The sequence below is a fragment of the Phoenix dactylifera genome, chromosome 5 (assembly GCF_009389715.1).
Source record: "Phoenix dactylifera cultivar Barhee BC4 chromosome 5, palm_55x_up_171113_PBpolish2nd_filt_p, whole genome shotgun sequence".
In the NCBI taxonomy this organism is placed as follows: domain Eukaryota; kingdom Viridiplantae; phylum Streptophyta; class Magnoliopsida; order Arecales; family Arecaceae; genus Phoenix; species Phoenix dactylifera.
In genome coordinates this window covers 16674164-16700008 of record NC_052396.1, presented here as the reverse complement: position 1 = coordinate 16700008, position 25845 = coordinate 16674164, and the positions used below count along the sequence as shown (strand labels likewise).

General features: G+C 37.9%; 1 protein-coding gene across 3 annotated transcripts; it reads right to left on the bottom strand.

The window, feature by feature from the left end:
* Positions 1–42: 42 nt before the first annotated feature.
* On the bottom strand, positions 43–19899 carry LOC103696578 (katanin p80 WD40 repeat-containing subunit B1 homolog KTN80.4-like). 3 transcript variants are annotated; one of them, XR_602442.4, is made up of 18 exons: positions 19369–19897; positions 18932–19062; positions 18685–18802; positions 18352–18578; positions 17965–18067; positions 12534–12604; positions 9906–9980; positions 9682–9825; positions 9328–9556; positions 8539–9216; positions 7290–7346; positions 7090–7208; positions 4793–4918; positions 1941–2015; positions 1753–1870; positions 990–1106; positions 828–896; positions 43–684 (listed from the first exon to the last, which is right to left on the bottom strand). XR_602442.4 is itself a non-coding variant. In XM_008778286.4 (18 exons), the coding sequence occupies exons 1-18, from the start codon at positions 19394–19396 to the stop codon at positions 624–626; spliced, it is 2541 nt and encodes an 846-aa protein (XP_008776508.1). In that variant the 5' UTR covers positions 19397–19894; the 3' UTR covers positions 43–623. The 3 variants fall into 3 exon arrangements, 2 of the variants coding, with proteins under 2 accessions (XP_008776508.1, XP_038982812.1); XM_008778286.4 differs by having other exon boundaries at positions 1753–1865; positions 19369–19894; XM_039126884.1 differs by lacking the exons at positions 43–684; positions 828–896; positions 990–1106; positions 1753–1870; positions 1941–2015 and adding an exon at positions 2033–3378 and having other exon boundaries at positions 19369–19899.
* Positions 19900–25845: the final 5946 nt, after the last annotated feature.

Genomic DNA, 25845 nt, shown 5'->3' with positions numbered 1-25845 from the left:
AGGTAAAACACCCCACCCCATCCGCACAGAATCACAAAAGAATACTCAAACGTCGATGTTTTTGATAAATTAATCAACGCTGACGTGGGAAACCAATAATGCTGGTAGCAACTCTAATGCTCTCTCTCTCTCTCTCTCTCTCTCTCTCTCTCTCTGTAGCAGCTGCAGTTATACAATCTAGGTGCATAAGGACAGAGCAACAGAATGTCCACCTAAGTAATCCAATGTTGCCATGGACCGAACACAGGCTCTAATGCAAACAAATCGTTACAAACGTCGGTACAGAATATGCTTTAAATATCAAATCGTAGGCCATGGGACAGCACTTGTCAAGGGCTCTCTCCGCTAGCGGCTGGCATTCTACACGTTAGATCAAACAAATCTTTTTTGTGTTTGTCCTTTTTATCTCTGCTGGTGCCATGTAGTTGGTACGACGTCCCCACCTGCCATGCCTTCCATTTTCGGATTCGTAGTTGAAGCTGTCGGTTAGCACGTCGAAAACGTACCCCTGCTGCAAGAAAAAAAAGGCTTCTCCGACCGCAGCAATCTTTACAGGGTGGTGGGTCGAGCGAGCAAAAGAATGTGTAATCATATGTTTCTACGTATATATGCCTGTCGGTCATTCAAAGCCCTTGAAGAGCAAGGTTCAGCTCCTGCGCAGACCTTGCAACAGACCCTCCTCTTCTGTGAAATGGAAGAAAAAAAAAAATACTGTAGTTTATTGCCAATAAAATGTTGTACATAAAAGGAGGGATTTTCTATAGGAATGCATGTTTTGAAAAAGAGACAAAAAATCAGGGGTATTTGCAGCCACAATGACAACTCACCTTGTGAGAGAAGGGAGAATATGTTTGACCTTTTCAAACCCAATAAAACATGATCTACATTTTTTCAGCCTGGCATGGAGCAAAAATTGGATTAAACACATGAATTAGTGGCAGATTAATTGCGACACGTGAAACAAAAAAAAAAAACAGTTACAGAAGTACCTTTCCTCTGCTTGAAGATCAACACCAACAGATGGAACAGCTGATAGAGCTGAGTGGATTACAGGACCGAAGATTTTGATAAGCTTCAGCAGCATCTCCAAAGAAATGCTTGTATGTCTGAGAATTTAACACCGTAAGCATGCAGGACACGTTTCATGGGAAATGGACACGACTTGCCAAACAACATTGCTATATTGAAATATATGATCAACATAGCGATCAGTTTATATTGAGCTGAAATGGTAAAAAAGAACAGAGAGAGAGAGAGAGAGTATGGAAGTTCAAGTAGCAGATATATGCTATGCAGAAGCAAGAAAATGAAATTTGAAACAGGAAGAAACATGTTGATTGGAATCTATTAATTTTTAACTTTCAAGACTGCCTCATAGATTAATAGGGTTTTGGATTTCTTTTAGGAAATCTTCAGTAAAAAAGAAGGGCAAGAGATTTTCTTTTTGGGAGGAGGGAGGGGGGGTATTGGGATTTTTGGGATCAAAGCGGATCATGCCATTTTTGTCAACATAAATCATGTCATGAAGCCCGACATTAGATTAAAGTACAAAATAAATAGTCGTTATCAAAATTTGCCATCTCGGCACTGAATCCCATACTCGTACTATGCCAATAAATATCAATACACCCCCTTACCGAGTCTCAATTTGGTACCGTATGGTATTACCTAATATGGGGAGGCTATACATCGGTACGGCGGACCTTGGTCTCTACATAAAACAAAAAACCAAAAAAAACACCACGAAAGTACCTCTCAAATTTGCTCCCCAAAAGGCCTGTGAGGAGTGGTAGGAAACATGTACAAAGATCCAGCGTAATGGCATCACCTTTTTCCATCAGAATGCTGACTAAATCAGCAGAGACCTGCACTACATGATATGATGTTAGCATGTGCTCCTATTGAACCAACAAAGCTGAAAACCTCCATAGAACGCCTACAGCATGATCGGACATCTTCTCCATTGCATTGATGACACCTTTGACATCATTTCTGTCCCAAAACTGGCGAACTACCTGCAAGTTTTACATAAGGTTGGGTGACTGAAATACTAGCGTGAATATGAAAAGTAATAAAATCAGAGTGAAAGCAAAGAAGATAGTGCTCCTCCATAAAGATAGTTACTAAGGCTTGTGTATTTTAAGTTTGCACGATGAATTAACGTTCCTATTTCAATGTTTGAAACCACTGGCACAAGCCATTTTCGCCATGTTAGGATAAATTAAAGCAGTAATCCTCTAGATTAAATAAAATGGCAAAAAAGAGTATATATGATTTATGTAGAACAAGCTATCAATTTTGTGGTAGAACAAGCTATAAATTGTGTGTCGTAAAATGCAAGGCTTTATCTCCGTCAAATTCTATGGAGCTCTCAGATTGAATATCTGAATTTATGCGAAAGTCAAGAGTAATATCAGTTACTACTATTAACAGGAAGCCAGTCAATATTCTGGCAGCTGGCATATATTTATCGTACATTTCCATGTCAGGATATATGCACTGGAATGGATATTTCTTCAGTATAACTAGCAACTTGATGCTTGGAAATGATGCCTAGTCCCCAACTAGTTTAGAAACAATGACAGAAATGTGCAAAATAGCAAAAAAGCTAAGACAAATGCCAAGACAGTAAAGCTCGTAATGTCTAGATTTCAAAGATACAACAAAGAAGAATATGGCACACAGGTGTCACAAAAGATGGAGAGTCAGCAATCAAGAAGGTATGTCATAACTATCCTATACAGATAAAGAAATGAAATATAGTAAACTGAAGTACAAAAAAGATCCAGGTAGCAGTCGATAATTTATTACTTCCAATAAAGACATGATAGTATTAATGGTACTTATGCTAGATGGACTCAGGTACCAGAGTTGGATGCAAGCATCCCAGTGTCGGATCACAATAATCCCAAATACTTGGAATATGGATAATATAATTGGTAAGTTTTGGATCATTCTGATTCCTAAATATGATGCGAACTTTCCTTATGTTGTCTCTTCCTCTCGCTCTACCTCTTGCTTCTCATGCCATGTCTATGACTTATCTTCCTGTAGCACGTTGTGCTAACAAGGATACTCCAGGGAAAACTAGTGGGTACAATATAAGCACATAACAATATAGCACTAATGTGTCTAAGGTGTAGAAGAGTGTAGAAGCACCAACCAGAGAGACCATTATCCAAGATCCAAGTAAAGTATGGCATGAAAACGTGGGACAAAATTCAGGCTAGTTAGCCCCCAACAATCGAGAAGATTGATGGGTTAGATGTCTAAATGAAAGTTGCAAATACAGTTACAAGACTACTACCATCCTCCAAAGCTACAAGATGGTGCCATTACTATTCCTGCGCCACTCAATCCTGTGTGCTCGCAGCATTTCTGCATAAAAAATAATAGTCTTCAAGTTCACTTGTCATCATCACTCAAGTGGTCTCCTGATATATTAACAAGAAATATATGTTTCAGGGTTGCCTTTTTGACAATAATTGTTGACATAGAAAGGCATGAAAACTTCATGGAAAGGGTAAAATTACAACCTGATGTAACAGACTAGTTTTGTTTCATCTGACTTCAATCGGAAAGTCAAGGCAATATTCATACATCTACATAGTTCACAAAATGGTTTTCCTACTCAGGTAACAAGCTTCTTATACAGATTCTCTTCTTTTCAATTAGATACTATTTTAAATCTTAAAGAGCACAATAGGAAGCTGATTGCACATCCACCTAAAAATCTGAGTTCTTCCTGCCAGTAAAGAGATGGCAGTGACAGTTTTCATATCATCAAAGACATCAGTTACCGTCTATCCGGGTAAACTATGTTAAGATTAAAGATATAATCTTGGCCAACAGCAAGATAAGGTGAATAAATACCCTGTCAACAAACTAACCGTTACGAAGAACTTCCATTTCCAAAAACAGCTTCTAGCCTTCTAATGGTGTTTTAGGTTCTCACTTCAAAACATGCTGGAGGGAAGAACCCAGGTATAATTTTTCTAAATCAACCTTGCTTCAAGCAAAAGAGCAAGTTAAAACATATAAAAAGTGAAGAAGAAAACAATCACTTGCTATGTGATTCCAAAAGAGTTATTTGTTTCATCAATAATCTTTAATCTGATAAATCTCTCGACAATTGAAGAATATTTTATAATGAATAATCTACCTAGAGAACAAAATTATCACTTTATTTAAAAATAATGTGATGGTACTGAACACAGAAAAGTTCCCTATGGATGAATATATTAATATCTCCATATGAATAGCTCAGCTTCCCATTACATACAGAGAACATTAAATAGGTGAAGTTAAAAAACATGGAACAAGTTTTGTTGGCTATGCTTTTTTTTGTAATATGAAAATTGATTATTTAGTTCTTTGTTGGATCTTATGTGAATCTAGACTTATAATATCTTCCTTGGAAATGAAAGTGATTTCATAAATCACATGCAGAAATGAATATGATTCCAAGTATGGGGGATCTAGAAGGATTCTTCCTTGGCTAACTAGACTGTGTTGCACAATCAATAAGCTAGGTTCCCTTCCTGCCATCGGACTGTAAAAATTTATGGCAGGCCTCTCCCTTGGCCTTAGTTGCCTTGGTCAAAAATCAAGAAAGCTTCATGATATTAAGTTGAGAGTCAATTCAAAAACCCTCTGACTGGAGATAATTGTATTCAATTTCTCGAAAGGCAACAAGCCATATAGATGGGAAGGAGCTTGTTGGGCTGATTACATTATGGTTTTTGTTCTAAACATCTGCCAGAGAACTAAATTTAAATCACATATAAATCACCTGTAATTTTGCCAACCGTGACTGCGCAGAGGTTAGGAATTGTTTGTGCTGTTCCACCAAATCAGCAATAGCATCCTCATCACTAGCAGATAATGTTTCCTGTTGATCTGATGAAAGGCACCCTCTCTGTTTATAACATTGAAACAAACGAGCAAATACTACACATAAGAATACTGCAACCAGCAAATGCACTTTGACGATAATCATCTAGTAAGAAGAGAATTTTGAAGCACAGTTAGCTACAAAATAGAAAAAAGGGGATAAGCATTTGACTGATAGACAAAGAAGAATCAGCATTCCTCAGATAAAACAAGAAAATGTAAATTTTTCAATCCATATATTAAAATAGTTGGTGTACAAACAACATGATCTCCAAAGATAGATACATGCAGCAAAATACAAAATCTAAAGCTTGAGATGTTCAACATGGATGCCACACCTTCCAATTGCAGGAACCAATTTATGTTGCCACATATTGCAATCACCAATCACAATATGTTGCAGGATGGTGAGGGCTGTGGAGATCCTGGCTGGGGAACAAGGAGGCATGGGATGAGATCCGACACCATTTGTGTAATGACACTACGAGAAGCTGACAGATCTCACTCAGGATCCCCATCCATCATCTAGACTACATTCCAGTCACAACATAATGGGAAGCAATTTATAATCGCAAGAATAGCTGAATAAACTGATAGAAAAATAATAGCAAACAAGCCAGGGGGAGCTTCATTGCGAAAGCTCCTTATCAGTTTGATTAGCTAGTTGGTGGCAGTTGAGGTCATGATCAGTAATCAGGAGAAAGCTGTTGTATTGCTTAGTTCGACATGCTTCCTAGGATGGTCTAATTATGAACTTAAATGGTGTGTCAGTCCTCAATATGGATTCTATGGTGCCAATATTGCTCCCTATAAAGGATCAAAGGAAAACTATTCATGGGGTCCTACTAATGCGTTGGTGATGAGAGGAAAATCACAAGAGAGAGGATTTGGTAGTGCACAATCAAGACACAAGTCTAGAGATAAGAGCAAGATGCAGAGCTATTACTATAAGGAGTATAGTCACATTAGACAAGCATGTCTATATCATGCGTAGAAGAAACGTGGTGGTTCTTTGGATGTAGAAATGGTATTAGATCCAGAGGCATTAAAATATTGGACAACTCTCCAAGCAATAAAAGCAACACAGTGGTTGCTCTTGTGAAGAATAAAGTAGCACATGAGCTGTTAGAGTGGAGTCATGATATAAATGTGGTTACGACATAATAAGCTGACACTTGATGAAGCAAGGCACTAGGTTAGAGCGCAAGCTCTCAATGGAGTGGTACTGAGGCGAATTATGAAAGAGCCTTGAAAAAAGACATGGTTCTTGGAAGAGTCAACTCTTGTAAGAGTCAGCTAAAGCATGGCTCTAGGAAAGCGATATCGCATGACACTTGCAAGTTGAGCTCGAGCAATAACACATGGTGCACTCAAAAAGAACAATAAGGTGCAGGACTTGTGAGTAGTGGATCCAACTCGAGGGAAAGTCAAAGTGATAGGTCCACATGTGAAGGGGCAATTGCTGAAAATCATGTATGCGGATAATCTCACATCGACTAAATAGAGTGAGAAGGAACGGTATATCCATACTTGGGCTCAAAACCTAATGGCTTAAAGTCTTAAACTTTTGTATCAATTCCGACAATGAATATCAAGTCATTCTATGTTGGACTCTCCATCTACCTAACAACAGAAAAGTGCTCCTGTTGTACTAAGGTATATTATGCCGACTCCATTTCGCATATCTTATTCTTTTATGCAAGGGTGGGTGGCACCCAATGTTGCTTGAAGTGCAATAATAATTGAACAATATCTGTATGTAAAGAAAATTGAGGGGGAGGGACTACTAACTTTTAATTCTCTACATCATAATTTTGTTACTCAAAAAATGACTCTACAGTTTCTCTCTTCTTTCAAAATATGCTTTTCTTTATATATATGTAGGTGATACCAAATAATAAAAAGCCGGGCTAGAATAAAGGATACAACATACAAGCCAAGTCAACAATTTATTACTAGAGGAACCTTGCAAAATAGGTGATTTGCATAACCTCACAAAAAGCAAAAAGAAAAAGAATGAAAACCTTTAATAGACTTACAAAGTGAAGTAAAACTTGAACTAAGTAACTGGATAATTTTAAGAATTTCCTTCCAGGTATATGGTATACAGTATTCAAAATATTATGTAGAGAGGCTGTTAAAAGAAGCACTGTCACATTATAAAAAAAAAACAAGACATGAGGATGAATGCCATACCGAAGTAAAACTGATGCTAGAAGCAGACATGTTTTCATAGAAATTATTGGGTGTTGGACCTTCATAACTAGGAGACAGTTCCCTCATTTCCCAACTTGCAACAAGTGATCGTGTTCTTCCTGTACAGTCTTTGGAATAAATAAATGTAGAATGAAAAAACTAAATTTTCCAAGTTTTAATTAATAAGAATCCAAACTTACCTCCTTTCAGAACTTCCATAGAGCTTGTATCCCTTTGTTTAATTACTCTAGCATCATCTAATACGAAAAATGAAAAAATATCTTTGATTCAACTATTTTTTTTTGTTAAAGACACTCTACACAACATGCAGGAAGAAATCTTGGTATAAATGTCAATTTGCTTTTCAAAATAACATAATATTCTTGCATGCAATTGCAGGACCCAATACCAAAGGGTTTCTCTACTACCAGACCATAAGCATGCCATCCGAGGATTAAAGTGCTGGCTAGCACGGCTGGACCATATTGTGCAGGCCTAGACCAGCACATGGCAGGCAGCATGCCCATGCACGTGTGCCAGCACATGTCGATCTGGCCAGTGAATACCAAGCACTAGCACGGCACAACACCAATAAGTGGAAAGAAAAAACTTGTCATAATATATTAATAAATCAATATAAGATTCCTCTATGCAAAATATTAATAGGAGAAACAAACTCTTGAAATCAAAATACATGGTAAAGGGTATGTCTTTTCAACCATAAAGAAAATCAGTGCAAGTGATGGCATTATAAAGGTGGATAATATCATATAAGAGTAGCTAAAAGCAGAAAATACTAGAATAGTGACGTCATGCACAAACAAAGCATAGATGGTGTTGTGACTAGAGGCTGAGATCTCTGTCAAAGGAATGAGATCAAAGATAAAACCATGACAATAGATTCAGATGAAGAATTCTAGCCCAGTTTATAAAAAAAAAAGAAAATGAAAAAAGAAAAGAACGGTCAATGGAATTCAAGAATGTACTATTTCAGACACCAAACCAAAGTCATCCTCCAAACAGATTTGACATTATAGTGTGTGTAAGTGAGCATGGAATCAAATAGAACAAAATTGACAACAATAACAAAAGCCACGCTAAAGAATGACATGGTAAAACCTCAGTATAGGCAAAGACTATTTAACTTCTAGTTGTAAGAATGTCAACTTTTGGTGCATAATTAAAAGGGCATTTTCATGAAGATGTATGAGACAGATATCTAATGATAAAAAAAGATAGTGTATGAGAATCCTGACAAATAGCTAAGTTAACAGCATTTGCAACTCCATTTCATGGTCTCAAACCTAACAATAGAAGTACAAACAAAAATTGAAATCAGGCATTGCAATAGGAGGACAGGCAGTAGAGATTAATCAAGCAAGAATATGTCAAAAGTAGTATTTATAGTCAAATAACATATTTGTTGTAATTCTGAGAATCTGAACTCACAAGTTTGAAATGAGTAACTGGGATTTGGCTCGACTGATAGGTTTTCTCCAGCCTTCCCAGCCCTAATTATTTGAACATCTTCTAGGTTCCTTTTGCCAGCAGATGTTTTATCAAAGCCATTGACAGCAGAAAGGAGATTGCAGTCTACAGTTTCATTTAATTCAATACTCTTATTGCCCATGGGTCCAGAATCTAATCCTATAATTGTTCCCTCTGAATCATCTCTGTTATTTGACAATTTTTGTAAATCAATCGCCTGTGATTCAATGGCAAATGTCAGTGCCCTTCCAGTTCCAGTTTCCCTATTAAAATCAGCACCATAATCCAATCTTGAGCTAGTTCTAGGGACGATAATAGGTGCCACATTGCCAGTGTCTTTTCTAGGATCAGGAGCCAAATCCATTCTTGAGCTGGCTTTGGGCACAACAACAGGTATCACATCATTTGTTTCTTTTCTAGAGTCAGAAACCAGATCTGCTCTTGAGTTAGTAGCACTGGGGGCAATTACAGGTGCCACATCAGACTTGTTAAGGTTCTGAAGATTGGTTGTTCCATGGGACTTTGATGAACTTCTCTTTAACACTGTAGCACCCAGTGCTGTAACTGAATTTGCTGCAGCCATTTTCAGAATGGAGCTTAATCCAGTTCTGCGGTGAGTACCAGGGCAACTTCCAGTAGCTACAAGTTTAGCAAATTTATTTTAAAAATAATTAAAAAGACTGTTCCTAAATCATCTAAATAAATTATAAAACAAAGCAAAAGTAAAAGGGCAAAAAACAGATAACCTACAAATTAAAGGTTTAGTCTCCTCAGCTACAGTTTGCGAATTTTGTGAAACGGATAACCTTCCCATACTAGTCTTAAAACTGTTTACTGAATTTTGTGAAACACATAACCTTCCCATAGTAGTCCTGATATTGCTGTTAGTTTTCAGGGACTCAATACTACGGGCATTGGATTCTGATCCTGAATGGCCATTTGATCTAGCAGCACTGCTCCTTGCATATGGCTCAATGCGCTGTAATTCAAAATTTCAGCTATTACACATCATAAGTTACTTTTTAAGATTAAATATCTATTTTTTCAGCATGACAAAAACTAGAACATGCATAAATTTTCATAAAGAAGAGACTCAGACCATACCGAGATGTCGTAAACCCATACTCCAACACAACTTTGGTTATAAGAGCATCCAATAAGTTTGCCCTCATGGACATTCAGATCTGACAATCTAGACCATCCCCCTTCCACTGCATCATGACATCTTATTGGTTCCCATGATAAAACCTGGAAGTAAAATTAGTAACACTATTTGAAAAAGAGTAAAATGCTCTGCTTACTAACAAGCTTACTTCAAGGGAACTCACTTTCAGGCTTTCATGCAATCCGCAACATAGTGTCCTCCCATCAGGGTTAAAAGTCATGGAATGCACACTGCTGGTCTGTAATTGAAGTTAGAAGGTCCATAATTTTTGAAGTCATGCTGCTTAGAAAGTACAATATATAAAAGCAACAGGCTACAGTCCTGATAGCAGATACCATAATAACGTTCAAACATCATTTAATGACACCAAATCACAAACAAAATAGAGAAATCAATGGTCAGACACTAAACTAGTAAGTGCAATCTCCATGGCTGTTATAAGATGGTCTAATCTGAAAAAAAAATAATGGAAGAGATACCAAAAGACCAGAATTAGACACAACTGATAACAAAAGACAGAAAAAGGAGCATACGAGATGATTGATGTAACCAGTCTGTCAGCTCCATTCAAGTAGTATCCTCTAGACCAGAGAGAAACCTGGTCCTGGGATGCATCTGGGACCTCATGCTCCTCTAGACTAGGTCATCCTAATCCATCTCGATCAGCGTTCACCGTCTTTGTGTTAGACCCCATACCGGTGCCACACTAGCATAGTGTCGGTATGGTACGGTGTGGATTTTTTTGGCGTACGGAGTATCGGTATGCCATCCGTACCGGTACCAAACCGATACGGTACGTCTGGTACTGTCACGGTACGGCATAACATGATCTCGATCCATCCTAACATGGATAGACTAGGATAGTTATGTCCTGACACTTGGAATGGCCTCACATCCCCGGCAAACCATTTTTTTTCTTTTTATTCTTCATTCTTGTTGTTAATGCTCGTTCCAACTATTGCAGTCCATCTTGGTACCGTACAAACTCGAGACTAGACCGAGATGGATACCGATACCTGACTTTAATGGAGAAGGGCCTGAATGTAAGAGTCATAGTCATGCTCCCTTGACAACATAAAAGACACATCTAAGGGCATGATAACCAGTCTGAATTGTGAAAACTAGTATCTATGATATAGTAAGCCCCAGTTTTGAAGATTGGAGAACTACTCAGAAGGCCAAGTCATGGATTTAACAAATTCTTACAATTTGCAGCAATCTTCTGTATGTTACATGAGGAAATTCTATGTTCATACATTGGACAATGACATATTAAATGTTAAAACAGGACTATAGAGGAATGGATTGGCCAAAAGGGAACCTCAAGATGAATCAATACAAAATACCAACTTAGAACTACCAAGAATCCAATATAACTTGATGGCAAGGAGATAGCATAAAATGAACTTTTTCATTATCTTAATTCTATTATATTGAGATGGCAAGAGACATGCATGCAAACAAGGATTCTTGTATTAGTGGAGATTGGTAAGGTGTACATGCACTAAGACATGATATGGCTTATATCTATGCATAATCAAAGTGCATATGCATTATTTTGTTAGGATATAATCAAAGTGATGGTTTCACATAACCAAACTTGCTAAAATTCTAGTTATTGCAACTAATTAAAATCCAGAGTTTGGTTTCCCATAGTTCAATATTAAACAAGTAATGGGCATTACATATATGGGCCCAAGTAAAAAAAGTTGGCCAACAATCAACATGACCACGGATAGAATTACAGCAAATAGGTAGGCAAGTTGCTGCATCAAAGCAATAAGACTAAGTTTGATATACTATTATAATATTATATAATGATATAATAATCATAATATGTAACTTTAATATTATTATTGCCAAATTCATATATTATTTATTTAATTATATTATGACATAATTTAAAATAAGGCAATGTAATAATAACATTATAGTATATAATTATGAGATTTGTTACTTTCTTGTACAGTATATTGACATTGTTATAGCTACTTAATAATTTCATAATCCAGCAATACAATGATAATGTTATTAATATAACACATTCAATAATAATATTTTAAAATAGAAATATAATTATGAGCTACTGCTGTGATATTATTTGATAATTACTAATAATTATATTATATAAAATAAACAAAATATATATCATTAAAATCAAGGTCCGCCGTACTAGTATCGGTCGGCATATCGGTGGCAACCCGTACGTACCGGTCCCGTACCAGTACGGCAGTCGTACCGGCTGATTTTCTAAAGAAAAGCTCCCGGTACTGGATCCCATGCTGATTCAGTACCAGTCCCAACCCGGATCGGTTCGTCCAGACCAGTACGGCATACCCTAATTGAAATTATGTAACAATGTAATAGCACAATCTCACAATAATAGTGCAGAACTATAGTAATATGGTAATATAATTATGTCAATAATATGATAATATATAATATATAACATTATAAGGACTTTGTACTTTGATATACTATTGGTATATTGCTCATAAAATTAATAATAATAATTAATTTCATACAAATAGTGGTATTATAATAAAGACAAACACATGAAGAAGACTATCGTATGTAGAAAGCAGTTTGATGATAGACCTTAACTAATGGTAATCGCAAATTTTGACATACATAAATTACAGAGCAGCTCTATGGTTACGGAAATTGATGGGTGATGATAATCAAAATAACAATAAGAACAGAACACCAACAAACAATAATCTTTACCACGGAGTTCAGTTAGAAATTTTCAAAAAATGATGCATTTAAAGATTTGTTATAAAAGTGATACCTCAGGTCCTGATGACCCAATCATCTCAAAAGTTTCAAGGTCCCAAAATTTAACAGTCTTGTCAGCTGAACCTATACAGTTTTTCGAAATAGATGATAAACAAAATTATTAAAAAAACACTAAAAGCATGTATAATCTGAAAATTGATTCTCTGCAGGTAAGATTTGTACTTGATTGAAATAAGACCAAGTTTTGTATACAATGTTGTGTATCATCATAAGTTTGTTAGATTGATGAACAAACTGCAAATCTCTTATTAAAAACACTCTCAAGGACCAACCAACTCAAATTCAGTAGATATGCATGTGCTAGACTTTCAATATAAATAATGCTTTGTGTGCAAGATTACAAGTATATAATGCCAACCACCATTGTTTGTGGCATGTTGACGGTACAGTAATTGTGATTTTGTAGGTAAGATCAGGCAATAACAAGTAGAGATATCAAGCTACAAAACAAATCTAACTTATAAAATGAAGCTTAATGTTATTAACACTAAGAAATAGCTAAATAAAACACATAACATCCACCTCTCTCTGTTCCTTCTCTCTTCTCCTCCCTCATTGGCGCCTCCCCCTCTCCTTCTCCCTTCTATTCCTCTCCCCCTCTCCTCACTCTCCTCTTCTCACCCCCACCCTCACCCACCTTTCTCCCTTTCCCTCTCCTCTCTTCTTGCCCCTCCTTTACCTCCCTTCCTCTCCCCTCTCCTCTCTTCCCCCCTTCCACCTCTGGCCCTTTCCCTATCCTTCACTCTTCTCCAAATCCCCCCAATGCCTATAATGACCTAGGTCCTCACCCGAAAAGGGCCAACAAAGGTTATTAATTAAGATCTTTGGCATACCAAAGTATCCAAGACCTCCCCCAACACACACCTGAGGTGAGACTAAGCATACACTCACATAGGTTCTCACATACTCCTCTTATTTAATCTCCGGTTTTCTTGTCATGAAAATAGTTCAATCATAAACACCAAGACTGGCTCATGGTTAGCCCCAAAAGAGCCCGTGCTACAATGTCCCCTGGCCACATAAGCCATAGGCTAGGCTGGCTCTGATATCATTTGTAATGATCTAGGACCTCGCCCAAAAAGGGTTAACCATAAGGTTATTAAATATTACTATGGATCATTATTCTTGTCACGCCCCAAATCCAGGATATAACACGGCCATGCTACCGAGAGATGCAACCCACGATAATACAAAGCCAATCATTACATTTAGCTTCCAAATCCATCTCAAACAAAATATAATAACTAAAAGTCCAACTTCATCATCCACTAAATAACAAAGTAAACACCAGTTCAAAGCAACTAAATCCAAACATAAATACCAAACCCATAATCCTCAATATTTAGAAAATTACTAAGCTACAAATTCATAACCAACTAAAGAACTAAAATTCTGCCAAACCTTGGTTCCAGTGGCATTCTCTAGCCTCGATTTTCGATGGGCACAATGCTAGAAAACGGTGAGTTTGAAGGAAGAAAGAGGGAGAAACAGAAAGAAAGAAGAGAGGAAGAGGCACGGTGCCTGTGGTAGAGGGTCACGGTGGAAAGGAGCTTCCTATTTAAAGGGTGACTTAGGATTCTAGCAAGCCTAGGAGAGTTCTAGTAGCCCTAGGTCTCTTATTTCTACTAGGAGTCGCCTACTTCAGATGGGAAAGCAGACTCTTATCGGGAGTTTATTACTGCTCATTGTGTGCGACAGATGCATGGGTCCAACATCCAGATCGGGCCAGTCAAGTAGACTGGGCTCTAACTAAGCCATCACAATCCTTACCTAAGTACCAATAACCTCCTCAATGCACACACATTGTGGGACTAAACACATGCTTGTGTGGGTCCTCACATCACCTCTCTTGCCCTCCCACTTCCACCTCTCCCTCTCCCTCTCCCTTTCCCTTTCTTTCTCTCTTCTCTCTTGTTGATTGAGCTTTTTGATAGCTGGAGATGGACACCCAAGGCAATCCATTGTACCAAGTTCTTTTGCTTGTTCTGGGCACTAGACCTTCTACTCTGGAGACGAAGAGAGCCTTGGTTGGAATGGCTAGTGGAGTCAAAGTCTAGTCAATTGCTTCTTCCTCGAAAGCGGATAAGACAGGCAATCCCTCGGATTTGGCCTCACCAAAGTTGGTGCAAAACCTAATAATCGTGAAGATGATAACTCCTGGCTCCTGTCAGGCTCCTATACTTGATTCCATTAGGAAGTGACTAATAGCTAACAAGATTAGCGTACAGCAAATTGGATCAATAGGCTTAGACTATCACAGTTATGGGACAACCAGATCATGGGATAAGCTTAAAGAGACTTCAAATTTTGAATTCTCGAATAGTTTGGAGACCTGCAGTCTAACAAGGCCCTCTCCAATAGGTTTAGGCCCACCATGTGAAATTAGACCTCCAAGATTGCAAGCATCTCTATGCTCCTTTTGGAGATTGAGCATCCAGGATGATGGAAACTTTGGACTTGGGTGCAACTAAAACGCTCCAGACTCGTTTGGTTCGTGGGAAGAGAAGAAAAAGTGTGGTCAATGGAAAATGAAGAAATGCCTCATGTTTGGTTGAAGTTTTCAAAGAAGAGAGATGAAAAAATGGGAATAAGATTCCCACATTTTATGAAAAATAAAAATCCATGTAGGACATGGAAAAGTCCAATTCCCACCAGCTGAAAATTAGGATAATTTTTTTTCAAAAGTGCCCTTAAGCTTTTAAATAGAATGCGATAATGTCTTTCCTTTTATTAAGAGCATAATAGGTATTTTACATAACTTTCCTAAGAAAGTAAATACTCAACCAAGCATAAGGCACTCTGGAATATGCCACTTTCTTATGGTCATTCCAGGCATCATATACCCAAGCATCAACTTCCTAAAAAAAATATTCTAGTGAAAAAAAATTCTTCTCGTAAACCAAACGAGTCCTTAGTGAGAGGTGATGTGGGTTGCAACAAATGAAGAGTGAGAAAAAAGACAAGGTCCGAAACCAGAGTATGAGGCCCAGCCTTCCATGGTAATGCCAATGATATTGTGATACTAGAGACTAGGAAGAACAGTTGAGTGTTAAGTGGAGTTAAGAGGAAGCAACGTTGAATCCAAGTATACATCATACAGAGAAGGCAATTTTCCTCCCCAGTGGTGACTCCCACCATGGAGTTTCATGATACAAGATTATCGAAGATCGTCAACAAAATAAATAGACTAGTCTTATGATGGGTGAAGGCCTATCCAAGTTGTAAATGGGTGTTCAGAGGTTGGTTTTTGATGTTTGGATTAGATATGTCTCCTGCCTTCTCCATTCTTTCTTCTCCTTCTCTTCATTTTTTTTAATTTTGGTTTTAGCTTTTTTTGTTTCTTTTCTTGTATGTTCTATTTTCTCATTACATTTATCAATGAAGTGTGAGGTGGCTTGCCACCATTTTGCTCCAAAATCACATAACAAACTACAACATCAAGTTATTATTATCCAAATGTCAACATTAACTCATTATCTTACAATGAGTGAATGGTCCAACTAAAAGTTTGATGGAGGAAAAGGGGAAGAGCATTAATAATCTATCAATGTAGCAATAATGATTACAAACAATGTTCAAATCATTAGACCTTCTAGTTCCATATAAAGAAGTATTTTAAGGAAATGGGGTCATTAGTCTCCCGGCATTCCTCCACAATATTTGGGGTGTTAGATGGATGAAGTGTCTATGCTTGCATGCATGCATGCATGTATGCATGTATTTATGCATGCAATCACTCTCTATTTTGAAGCTCTTCCAAGTAACAGGGTGTTGAATCTAATGATTTCTGTAAACACCACCAATATGCAGTATTTGCCTAAACTCTCGCACATGTTTCCAGTTCCACACTTCCCACCAAATCACATCATGGAAAAGGCACCAGGTTTTTAATGTCAAATACACATGAAGAGCCAAGCTTCCACATCACTAGCTAGCAAGGAAGAAGATCAGACAATTTCCCACTAATTTCTAGTATCTCCATATTTCCTATCCAACTGAAATCTGAAGACATCATGAAAAGCTGCTTGACCTTCTAAATTTCGTCAATATGAAGGTATCTGTATTTTATTAAAAATAAACAACAGCCCTTGCTGCCTTTCCACCTCTAATTTCTAGTATTCCATAACCCCTAGTTCCCTATCAAAATTAAACCTACATTCAACACGATATGGTGATTAAACATCTCATTTTACTCCTTACAATAGTGTCTTCCAAACATAGGACCCAAAACCTGCATCCTGATGACTAAAGGCCCTTGCTAAGAACCATCCAAGAAGAAGTTGAAAATACACTATTGCAGTGCTACCCTGCCCAAACCTTCTCAGCCCTTCCCAAAAGATTTTTTTCCAAATGTAATAACGTTTTTCATAGTCCCAGAATCATTTCATCAACTTTTCATGCATGGTGTAATCATATTTAAGCAATAATTAGAACAATATTGTTCTCAATTGTATCTAATTTTTCCTTCGTCTTCCATTTTCAGAACTAGACCCAAATATTGCAAGTACTTAGTGAAAGCATACTTTTCAACCCAACTACTATATTTTTGTCAACATAAAAATTACACATTTTCTTATCTCACATTTTTTAATCAAAACAATCCAACATGCGAACAGGCATGACCATATTGTGTTTGGTAGAATCGCCAAATTCTAAGACATGGTATTCTATAAAACCTAAAGAAATGAGATTTTTGTTACTTCTATTAAGAAAAAAATTATGGATTTTCGGCTCTCACATGTCAATTTATATGATCTCATGTTCCATAGATTCCTCAACTTTAGTGACCAAATAGGGTAAATATATAAAAATAATGTTTATTTGTCATCTCCTATTTTTGTATCTAATAAATCAACAAGCTGGGTATTTCTGAAACTTCGACAGGATTCATGCGGATGTTCATCTAAGTTGGATCTAGAGTGGTGATTTTCTGTTTTTTAATTGTTGAATTAAATATGTCTTCAAACAAAATTTCCTTTTTAGATAGCCTCTTTACCACACAACCAAACTCTTTTGACATTTAAGTCTTTCAAAAAAGCCCACTGTCCTACAAGTGTCATTTTTCATGTAATTTTGAACTCATATCCTTTATGCATGGCCAACATCCTAATTCAGACATAACCTTATGATTCTTTATCAACATCAGCAAGAGCATTGACTTCAAGCTATCTTGTTGCCAACACAAAATGGCAAGTCATTAAAATGTTCTATAAGGAATCAGGAATTCTCATCACATATAGAATGAGCTTTCCATGTGGGTTGGTTTACTTTTGAAATCTTCCCACTCACTGACTTATAAAAGCCTAGTTGCTGCTTCTTGCTATCACTTGAACAGTACTATGAACTTAAAACAAGAAACAGAGATTAAAAAAGAAAAGAAAAGAAAAACAACGATTATAGAAGAGTTGTATTATAAATCTAACCTGTTGCCAAAAGAAATTCATGAGGATGAAAATCTATGCACTGAATTTGACCCTCATGGCATTTAAAATCATGCAAGAGCTTCCCAGCCGTCAGATCCCAGAGCTGTTCAGACAGATTTCAGAACAAAAATACGATAGATCGAATGAAAGCATATTAATAGAATTCTAATCATGCCATCAACTGCTTATTGAACAAAAAGTGGCATAATTCCTAAACATGGCCAGCAATTCTTGCCAAAATGACATGGCATTCACCTTAAAAAGGAAAAAAGAAAAGAAAAATGAAACAGATATATGATAACACACTGATGCCAATAAATCCTGAGATTGGTTTTGCAACTTCCTGAGTAGGAGACACAGAACAAAAGGTGAAGCCCAATACAACACCTTCACAATGTTATCTTCTCCACCTGAAACAACCCATCGGCCATCTGGGGTGAATCTAATGGAATTGACCCCTCGGGTGTGCCCTTTGTATGTGTGGATGCATCCCTTCCTTCGGATATCCCATATTTTTAGGTTTGTATCCAACGATCCAGATGCAATGAATTCACCAAATGGATGAAAATCAACAGATATACAATTGGACCTATGCCCGGTGAGAGTGCGAACAACTGCAGGCCAAAAAAACCAGCAATTAGAAAGCAACGTGCCAAGTTCTTCTTTGTTCATCATAAATAGCAATCTGCACATACTATGGAAATTAATTTTGGTTCTTACCATTTGCCTCCTCTAAATCCCACAGCTTTATTGTGCCACTGGCTGCTCCAGCAGCCAATAAAACTTCAGAAGAATCAAAACTCACAGACTCAACTGCACTTGTATGGCCCGACAGGCTCTGCACATTATCAGCTTAGTCATTCAACAAAACCACAAAAAAAAAAAAAAACATATCCCCCAGCTAAGTGAATAGATATAGTCGCCAATAAAGTAAGGAATCTGGTGGAAGAAATAAAGAGTATCCTACCAGTATGGCATTGGGTTTGCCAAGAGCCCAGAGATTGACCTTGTGATCTTCTCCACCAGTGAAAAGAACCCTCGAAGTCTTCCTCCCAATCTTGAGGCAATTCACATTGGAAGCATGTGCTGCAAACTCCTCTGGATTTAATCGAGTTAAGACTCCCCCCAAATCGAACCTGAAAGTCCCAAATGGCCATAGCCCAGAGACTTCTTACATACTAATGACAATTACCATAAAATTAAAGACTTTTTCTATAATCGAAAGATCATCTAATGCGCCATAACTAATTCAAAAACTTTTCTCAAAAAATTGTAAGCAAAGACAAGTAGACCGATCAAAGGACCATAAATCTCAATCCCAAACACGAAAGGGGCCTTTCTGATTGACTTCAAATAAACCCTAGCAGGAATTCAAGAAAAAAGTTGGACGATATAAGAGGATACGTAGCTTATAGGCACGCTTGGCGTTCATCTTGAAGCGAAAGAGCCTCCTCTTCTTCCTCTTCTCCTTTTCTCCTAGAAGACCAACAACATGGTCCAAATTCGATCTCAAACTCCACTCATATCAACTCACATCAAACTTCCTAAGCCCATGACGGATCTCAAGAAGCCAAACCCCGCACCTCCTCCTCCTCCCTCACCTCCCCGCCTCCATTGCAGCGCCGCTCCAGTCCACCAGCTGCTCTCCGTCAGCAGCTCCCGCCCACCTAAACTACCAACCAGAGACGAAAAGATCGAATCTTTGAGAAGAAAAGCAGAGATTCGTGGACACTTCCGGAGCTATTCCGCTCTCCCCTTCTTCCCTCTAGAGATATGAGAGAGAAGAAAACGGATGGGTTTCAGACCGTACTCAGTGGTGAAATGGAACAGAGGGTAGTGGAGTTCCTTTCCGCCCTCTCTGCTTTTTTATAAGGAAAGATTCTTGTCTCCTAAAATTTCGCTCTCCTCCTCTCTTCTTTTCTCTTCTCTTCTCGGTTTGGTTTCCTTCCTTTCCCTCCCATATTTTTTGACGAGGGTGGGAGGTTGTCGTCTTCTTCTAAAAAAACTGGACCCTTCAACGGATGATGGAAGAGCTCCAGGGGCTGATGATGCCTCCACGTTTGGATGACAATTCTCTCGCATCACTGGAGCGTGCGGACAGCTCTATTCCGTGTACCGCGCTTGACGTTGATGCCCATGGGCCAAGAATCTTATAGATTATATGTCGCAGTCAAAAAACCAGTAAAAAAAAAAATTAATCAAAAAATATTATTTATTTATTTTGATTCCATATAAATATTTAATATTTTTTGGATAAATAAATATAAAACTAAATATATGTGTGCACGAATCTTTATATATTTTCTCTATTTAAGTTCCGATATTCTCGCCAAGCTAAAAATCCAAATCTATTCTAACTCAATCAAAAATTTCGCAAATCCAATCTAGACCCATGTTGTTGTATTTTCTAGTCTCAATGGATCATAAGATAGATCCTCTTTGATACCATTTGTAATAATTTAGAATCTCACCTAAAAAATTAGCTAAAAAATGTTATTTAGCTTTTTTTGATCTTATAAATATTCAGGATATTTTCAGCAAATAACTGGTATATGACTAAATACATACTTTTAAAATCACCACCTTTAATGGATGAGCCCAACATGTGAAATTTTTTAATAATGGAGTTAAAGAGTGTGGAGACAGGGTTCGAATTCAGGACCATTACTACTTATTCTAAAAACTTAGGCTTAATAAGAAGTAGTAAGTTTATTTATATATTTTTTATTTTTTTACCCATGGTCCCGAGAGTTCTTCCGCAGAATACAAAATGACAAAGGTGATGGTTAAGTCCGAGCTGGGCCGGGCCATGCGTTGGTGCGTCTCCATCAAGAACCCATCGAACCTTGTCTCCTAAATCATCTCTTCCGACCTCTCCTCTCTTACTTCCTTTTTCGCCTTTTATTCATTTTCAATTGATGGTGGAAGGAGGATAGATAAGTATTTCTTACAGCTCTAATCGCATTCAGATTTGCTTTCCTAGTTTAGCAGAAAGGTAGAGGCCGGGGTCGCAGAGAGCTCTGTGAAGTTGATCATGGCCTTGTTATGGCCAAGGAAGAAGTTTATGGTGATTTTGGAATTAATGGGCGGGACCAAGGAGTGGTGGTTGATTGAGGGGTTGGAGAACTCACCGAGGGAAAGAAGAACGTGGGGGCCGGGCCATCTAAACTCTTATAATTATCATAAACACCATGCCTTTGGCTTCATTTTTGCGTCGGAGCTTGTTGCCACGTAGTCTTCCACTACATGGCAATGAGACCATCAATATTGCAATATCAAACGAACTATGAACAGAGAACAACTACGCCTAATTTTAGATGCGTCGTAGGATGCAGCCCCCAATCTTGATGGAGGCTAAAAGTTTTGTAAGCTTCTAAGTGTCGCACCCCAAACCTATCATTCAGGTCGGACACATCTATATAACATTTGAGACACGATCCTAGATAGTATATAAGGCGTATAAATCGAATAAAACGTCAATAATATCCGAAATCGTAAATCATGTGGGCTTATAATATCAAACAAAGCTTCTAATGGTTGTTGTTTATTTATCTCTATATTTATTCATTTATTTTGGCCATTATCATCACATCTCAAGCACACTTTAGCGGAGGAAAAAAGATTATGAGCAAATAATTGAATGGATGGCTTCTACATGGGCCATATAAAGATTAAGCATGAGAAAGGGAATTGCTAGGTCTCCTTGTGAGAGCAAATAAACCTAGTTTTAGATGGCGGAAAGGAAGAGATGAATAAAGGTTAGCATGAAAAAAGTGGCAAATAATAGGAAATCTCTCTTATAAGGGAAAATAGTTAAACCAAGGAAAGAAAAACCATGTATCTTACTGCCAATCCTGCGTTTCATACTCGGGCCAAGCATATTGAAATTGATATTTATTTTGTTTGAAAGCAAGTCGCTGTTGTCAACTTCATGTCCAATTCATCTCCTCCAACGACCAACTCATTGATATATTCACTAAAGAACTTGACATCCAACACTTTCAAAGGCTGCGGTCCAAGCTCTCAGTGGTACCCACCTTAGCTAGCGGAGAGTATTAGTTGTATATTCATCTCAGCCCCATATTAAGAATTAGAGTTGGGCACTGGGCCGGGCCGCCCATGGCCCGGCACGGCCCGGCACGAAGCGGGCCGTGCCTGGCACGGCCCATTAAAGGGGGCCGTGCTGGGTTGCCATTTTCTGGCCCGGGGGCCGAGCCCGGCACGGCCCATTAGGGCCTGGGCTGGCACGGCCTGCGGGCCAAGCATGGCACGGCCCGCGGGCCAGCCCGGCACGGCCCGCGAGCCAGCCCGGAACGGCCCATAAGGGCCTGAACCGGGCCTGGGCCGGACCAGGCACGGCCCGTCTCCCTTAAAATAAATGGAAATAATTTTTTTTCATAAACTAATAAATATTGAAAACTAAGGATTTATTAATATAAAGCTACCTTAATGGTGGGGGGTTTGGCATAGACCCCTACCAGTTTATTAATTTAAATCAAAATGGTACATGAAGGGAGGTTTGGACTTTGGACCTTGGTCTGACCTCCAAAATACAATAAGAAAGGAGAAAAAATAGAGATGACTCACTTTAACAATTAAAAAAATAAAAATGTACAATTATAAAAAATTAAGAAATCTTACTAATCATCAGTGATTCAGTATTCACTATTCAATAGTGTTTGTATCATCATCATCAGAGGATGTTGTATTATGTCCACCTTTATCTTGAAGTCTCGCCTCAGCATCCAACCAATCTTTGAAGCAGAGAAGCATCTCAACCGTTTCGCCAGTCATCCTACTTCTCTTTTCGTCAAGAACACGCCGACCTGCACTAAAAGCAGATTCCGATGCTACTGTGGACATCGGCACAGCTAAAATATCACGTGCAATTGCAGACATAACAGGATATTGATTTTTAACACTCTTCCACCAAGATAATACATCTAGACTCTCTATTTGATTTTCATCATATGCAGACTGAAGATCATTTCATAAATAAAATTCTAGTTCACTACTTAAAGATGAAGAAGATGAAGATGAACTTGAAGCATGTGTGTGTTTTCTCTGTGCAATGAATGAAAAAATAGATAACGAACGAGAACTACTAGAAAAAGAAATAGAGCTTTATACGGAGAATCTAGATCCACGAATTTTTTCATCATATATAGCATAAATATCATAAAGAAGTTGTTTTACCTCATTTTTAGCAGGTTCAGGATCTTGAATCATATTTTCACAGTATGCATCAAGTAAAATTAGCACGCCATTCAATTTAACTCTTGGATCAAATACAGCAGCTAAGTTATGCATAGGACATATCTTGTCCCAATACTCATTCCATTTAGATTCCATTTGTTCAATAATAGGCATTAAAACATCATCATATCTATGTTCTGCAAATTTTTGACTAATTATATATGCTTGTTGTAAAAATGAACATGAAGTTGGATAATAAATACCAGAAAGAACATTAGTAGCATTATAAAAACTAAGCAAAAAATCTTCCAAAATTTTTTCTTTATTCCAATCAGTTTCAGTCAATGTAAAGCCTAATCCACGATCATTAATATATGCACTTAATAAGTTTTTATATGAGTATGCATCATGTATCATGCTATATGTTGAGTTCCAACGAGTAATTACATCAAGTTTAAATTTTTTAAAACGTTTACCATGATTTATACATAGTTCCTTAAATTCTTGAAGTCTTGATCTTGATTAGTTTTCAATTAAACTTTGTCTCATTGCTAAAAAGTTAGTCATAGCTACTCTTCTAAATGTACGCCTACTAGTTCTTTTGTAAGCAGGTTGTAGGTTTAATTGAACATATTCTTCAAAATTAAAATATTCACATAAACTAAAAGGTAATTCATCCTTAATTATCCATTTTACAAGTGCTTTTCTTTGATTTTCTTGATTATATGCAAAATTACCTACAAGTGATCCCCCTTGTATATTAAGGATACTTTGAGTTTGAGCATGAGAATTATGCATCCTATGACTCTCTTGATGTCTTTTTAAATGGCCTGTTCCCCCACTACTACTACAACTATAAAGTTTGGCACATTTTTTACATTTTGCTTTCCAGACTCCATCAACCATAATTCTATCAAATTCATTCCATACAGCACTAGTTCTCTTACGAGAAGAGGTTTGATCTCCACTCGGTTCACTAGTTCTAGAGGAACTAGGAATATGGGGTTGGGGATTAGTTTCTTCTCCCTCAGAAACAGGAGGAATGCCAAAATGACTTTCTTCAAAAGATGACATATCTAAATTGATGAATGCAAAAAATAAAAACTAACCACAAGGAGGAATTGAGTAGAGGGTCAGAGGGCAGAGGTAGAGCCGAGATTCTGAGCTTCCTCTTGTGCTCTCAACAGGAGTGACTTTCTCTTCTCAACAGGAACCTCCTCTTGTGTAGCACTTGAACACTTGCTAAATGCAAACTAAAAATTAAATTGCTAGAAGGGCACTTTAGAAGAGAGAAATAGTAGTAGTAGAGAAGGAGAGAATAGTTGGTTTGGTGTGGTGAGAATGAGGGAGGAAAGGGGTATTTATAGGACTCCAAATTTTTTTTCCCAAAATACCCCTCAAATTAGCCGTTTTTAGACTGTTGGGAGGGGTATTTTGGGAAAAAACCAAAAATAGCCGTTGGAAACGGCTATTTTCTCCCCTCCTTCCAGACGGGCCGTGCCAGGCACGGCCCGTTTGGAGCCGTTGCAGGCCGTGCGCCCGTTTGCGCCCGAGACGGGCCGTGCCTGGCACGGCCCGTTTGCGCCCGAGACGGGCCGTGCCTGGCACGGCTCGTCTCGTGCCGTGCCGAGCTCGGCCCGCCAATCCATGGGCCTGGGGCCGGGCCGGGCTTCGGTTTTTCGCTGAGCCCAGGCACGACCCGTTTAGTCCGTGGCCCAGTGGGCCTGGGCCGGGCCGGCCTGGCACGGCCCGATGCCCATCACTATTAAGAATCGATGATTTCACAAATTTTAAATTTCAAATAGCATGAATTTAAGATTGATCCTAGGAATCCATTTATTTTTTTTTTTATCTTTATATCATCCTAGTTGTAATGTCTTATATATTCTTAACGAGGTAGGTAGAAAATGTTCTCCATAATATTTTTTTTTAATATATTCTTATTTTCCTACAACAGAGAATTTCTCTTACAAAGAAAAATAGTTAATCCAAGAAGAGAAAGACCATGCACTCCTCTAAAGGCTACAATAATCAAACAGAGCCTTGGCATTTGGCAACAATGACTTGCGGATGTGATGGATTACCAATACTGGTTTAGAGTAACGAGATCAATAAATCAAAACCTAGTAAAAAGCCTGAGGAAGAAAATCTTGGAAGACATCAAACATACAATCATCATCTTAAAATCTGTTACTTATGTTCAGTCTGGAAGAGGAAAACCCATCATTCCTCGCATTTGAGTTACAAGTGGTTATGTCGAGGACCATATTGGTAAATGGTGATAATTTATGCTATTCAATTGTAGTGGATGATCAAGTGTTTACTTTGAAAGTGCGTATAAATATTATAAAGATCAACAAAACTAACTGTCCATTCAATTTTGGATGCTGAGTTTTTTCTTTTTAACACCAACTGAAAAGGTTGAAATCAAAATAGCAGTCAGCGACGAACTTTCTCAAATTTTGACAGGCAATACCTTGATTCATATACCCAATCCATAAGTAATTGTCTCCCAAAAAAAAAAAAGGTAGAAAAAGAGAGATCCTAAAACCTCCAAGAGTTTGCTTACTGGGAACCCAGGGAAAAGTGCAAGCCGGAGAAGTCACGGTTCTCGGTATTGTTCAGGGAGAGGAATTTTAATCTCCGAGATGAGGCGGAGCCATTCACGGCGATTGTCGGCCTATA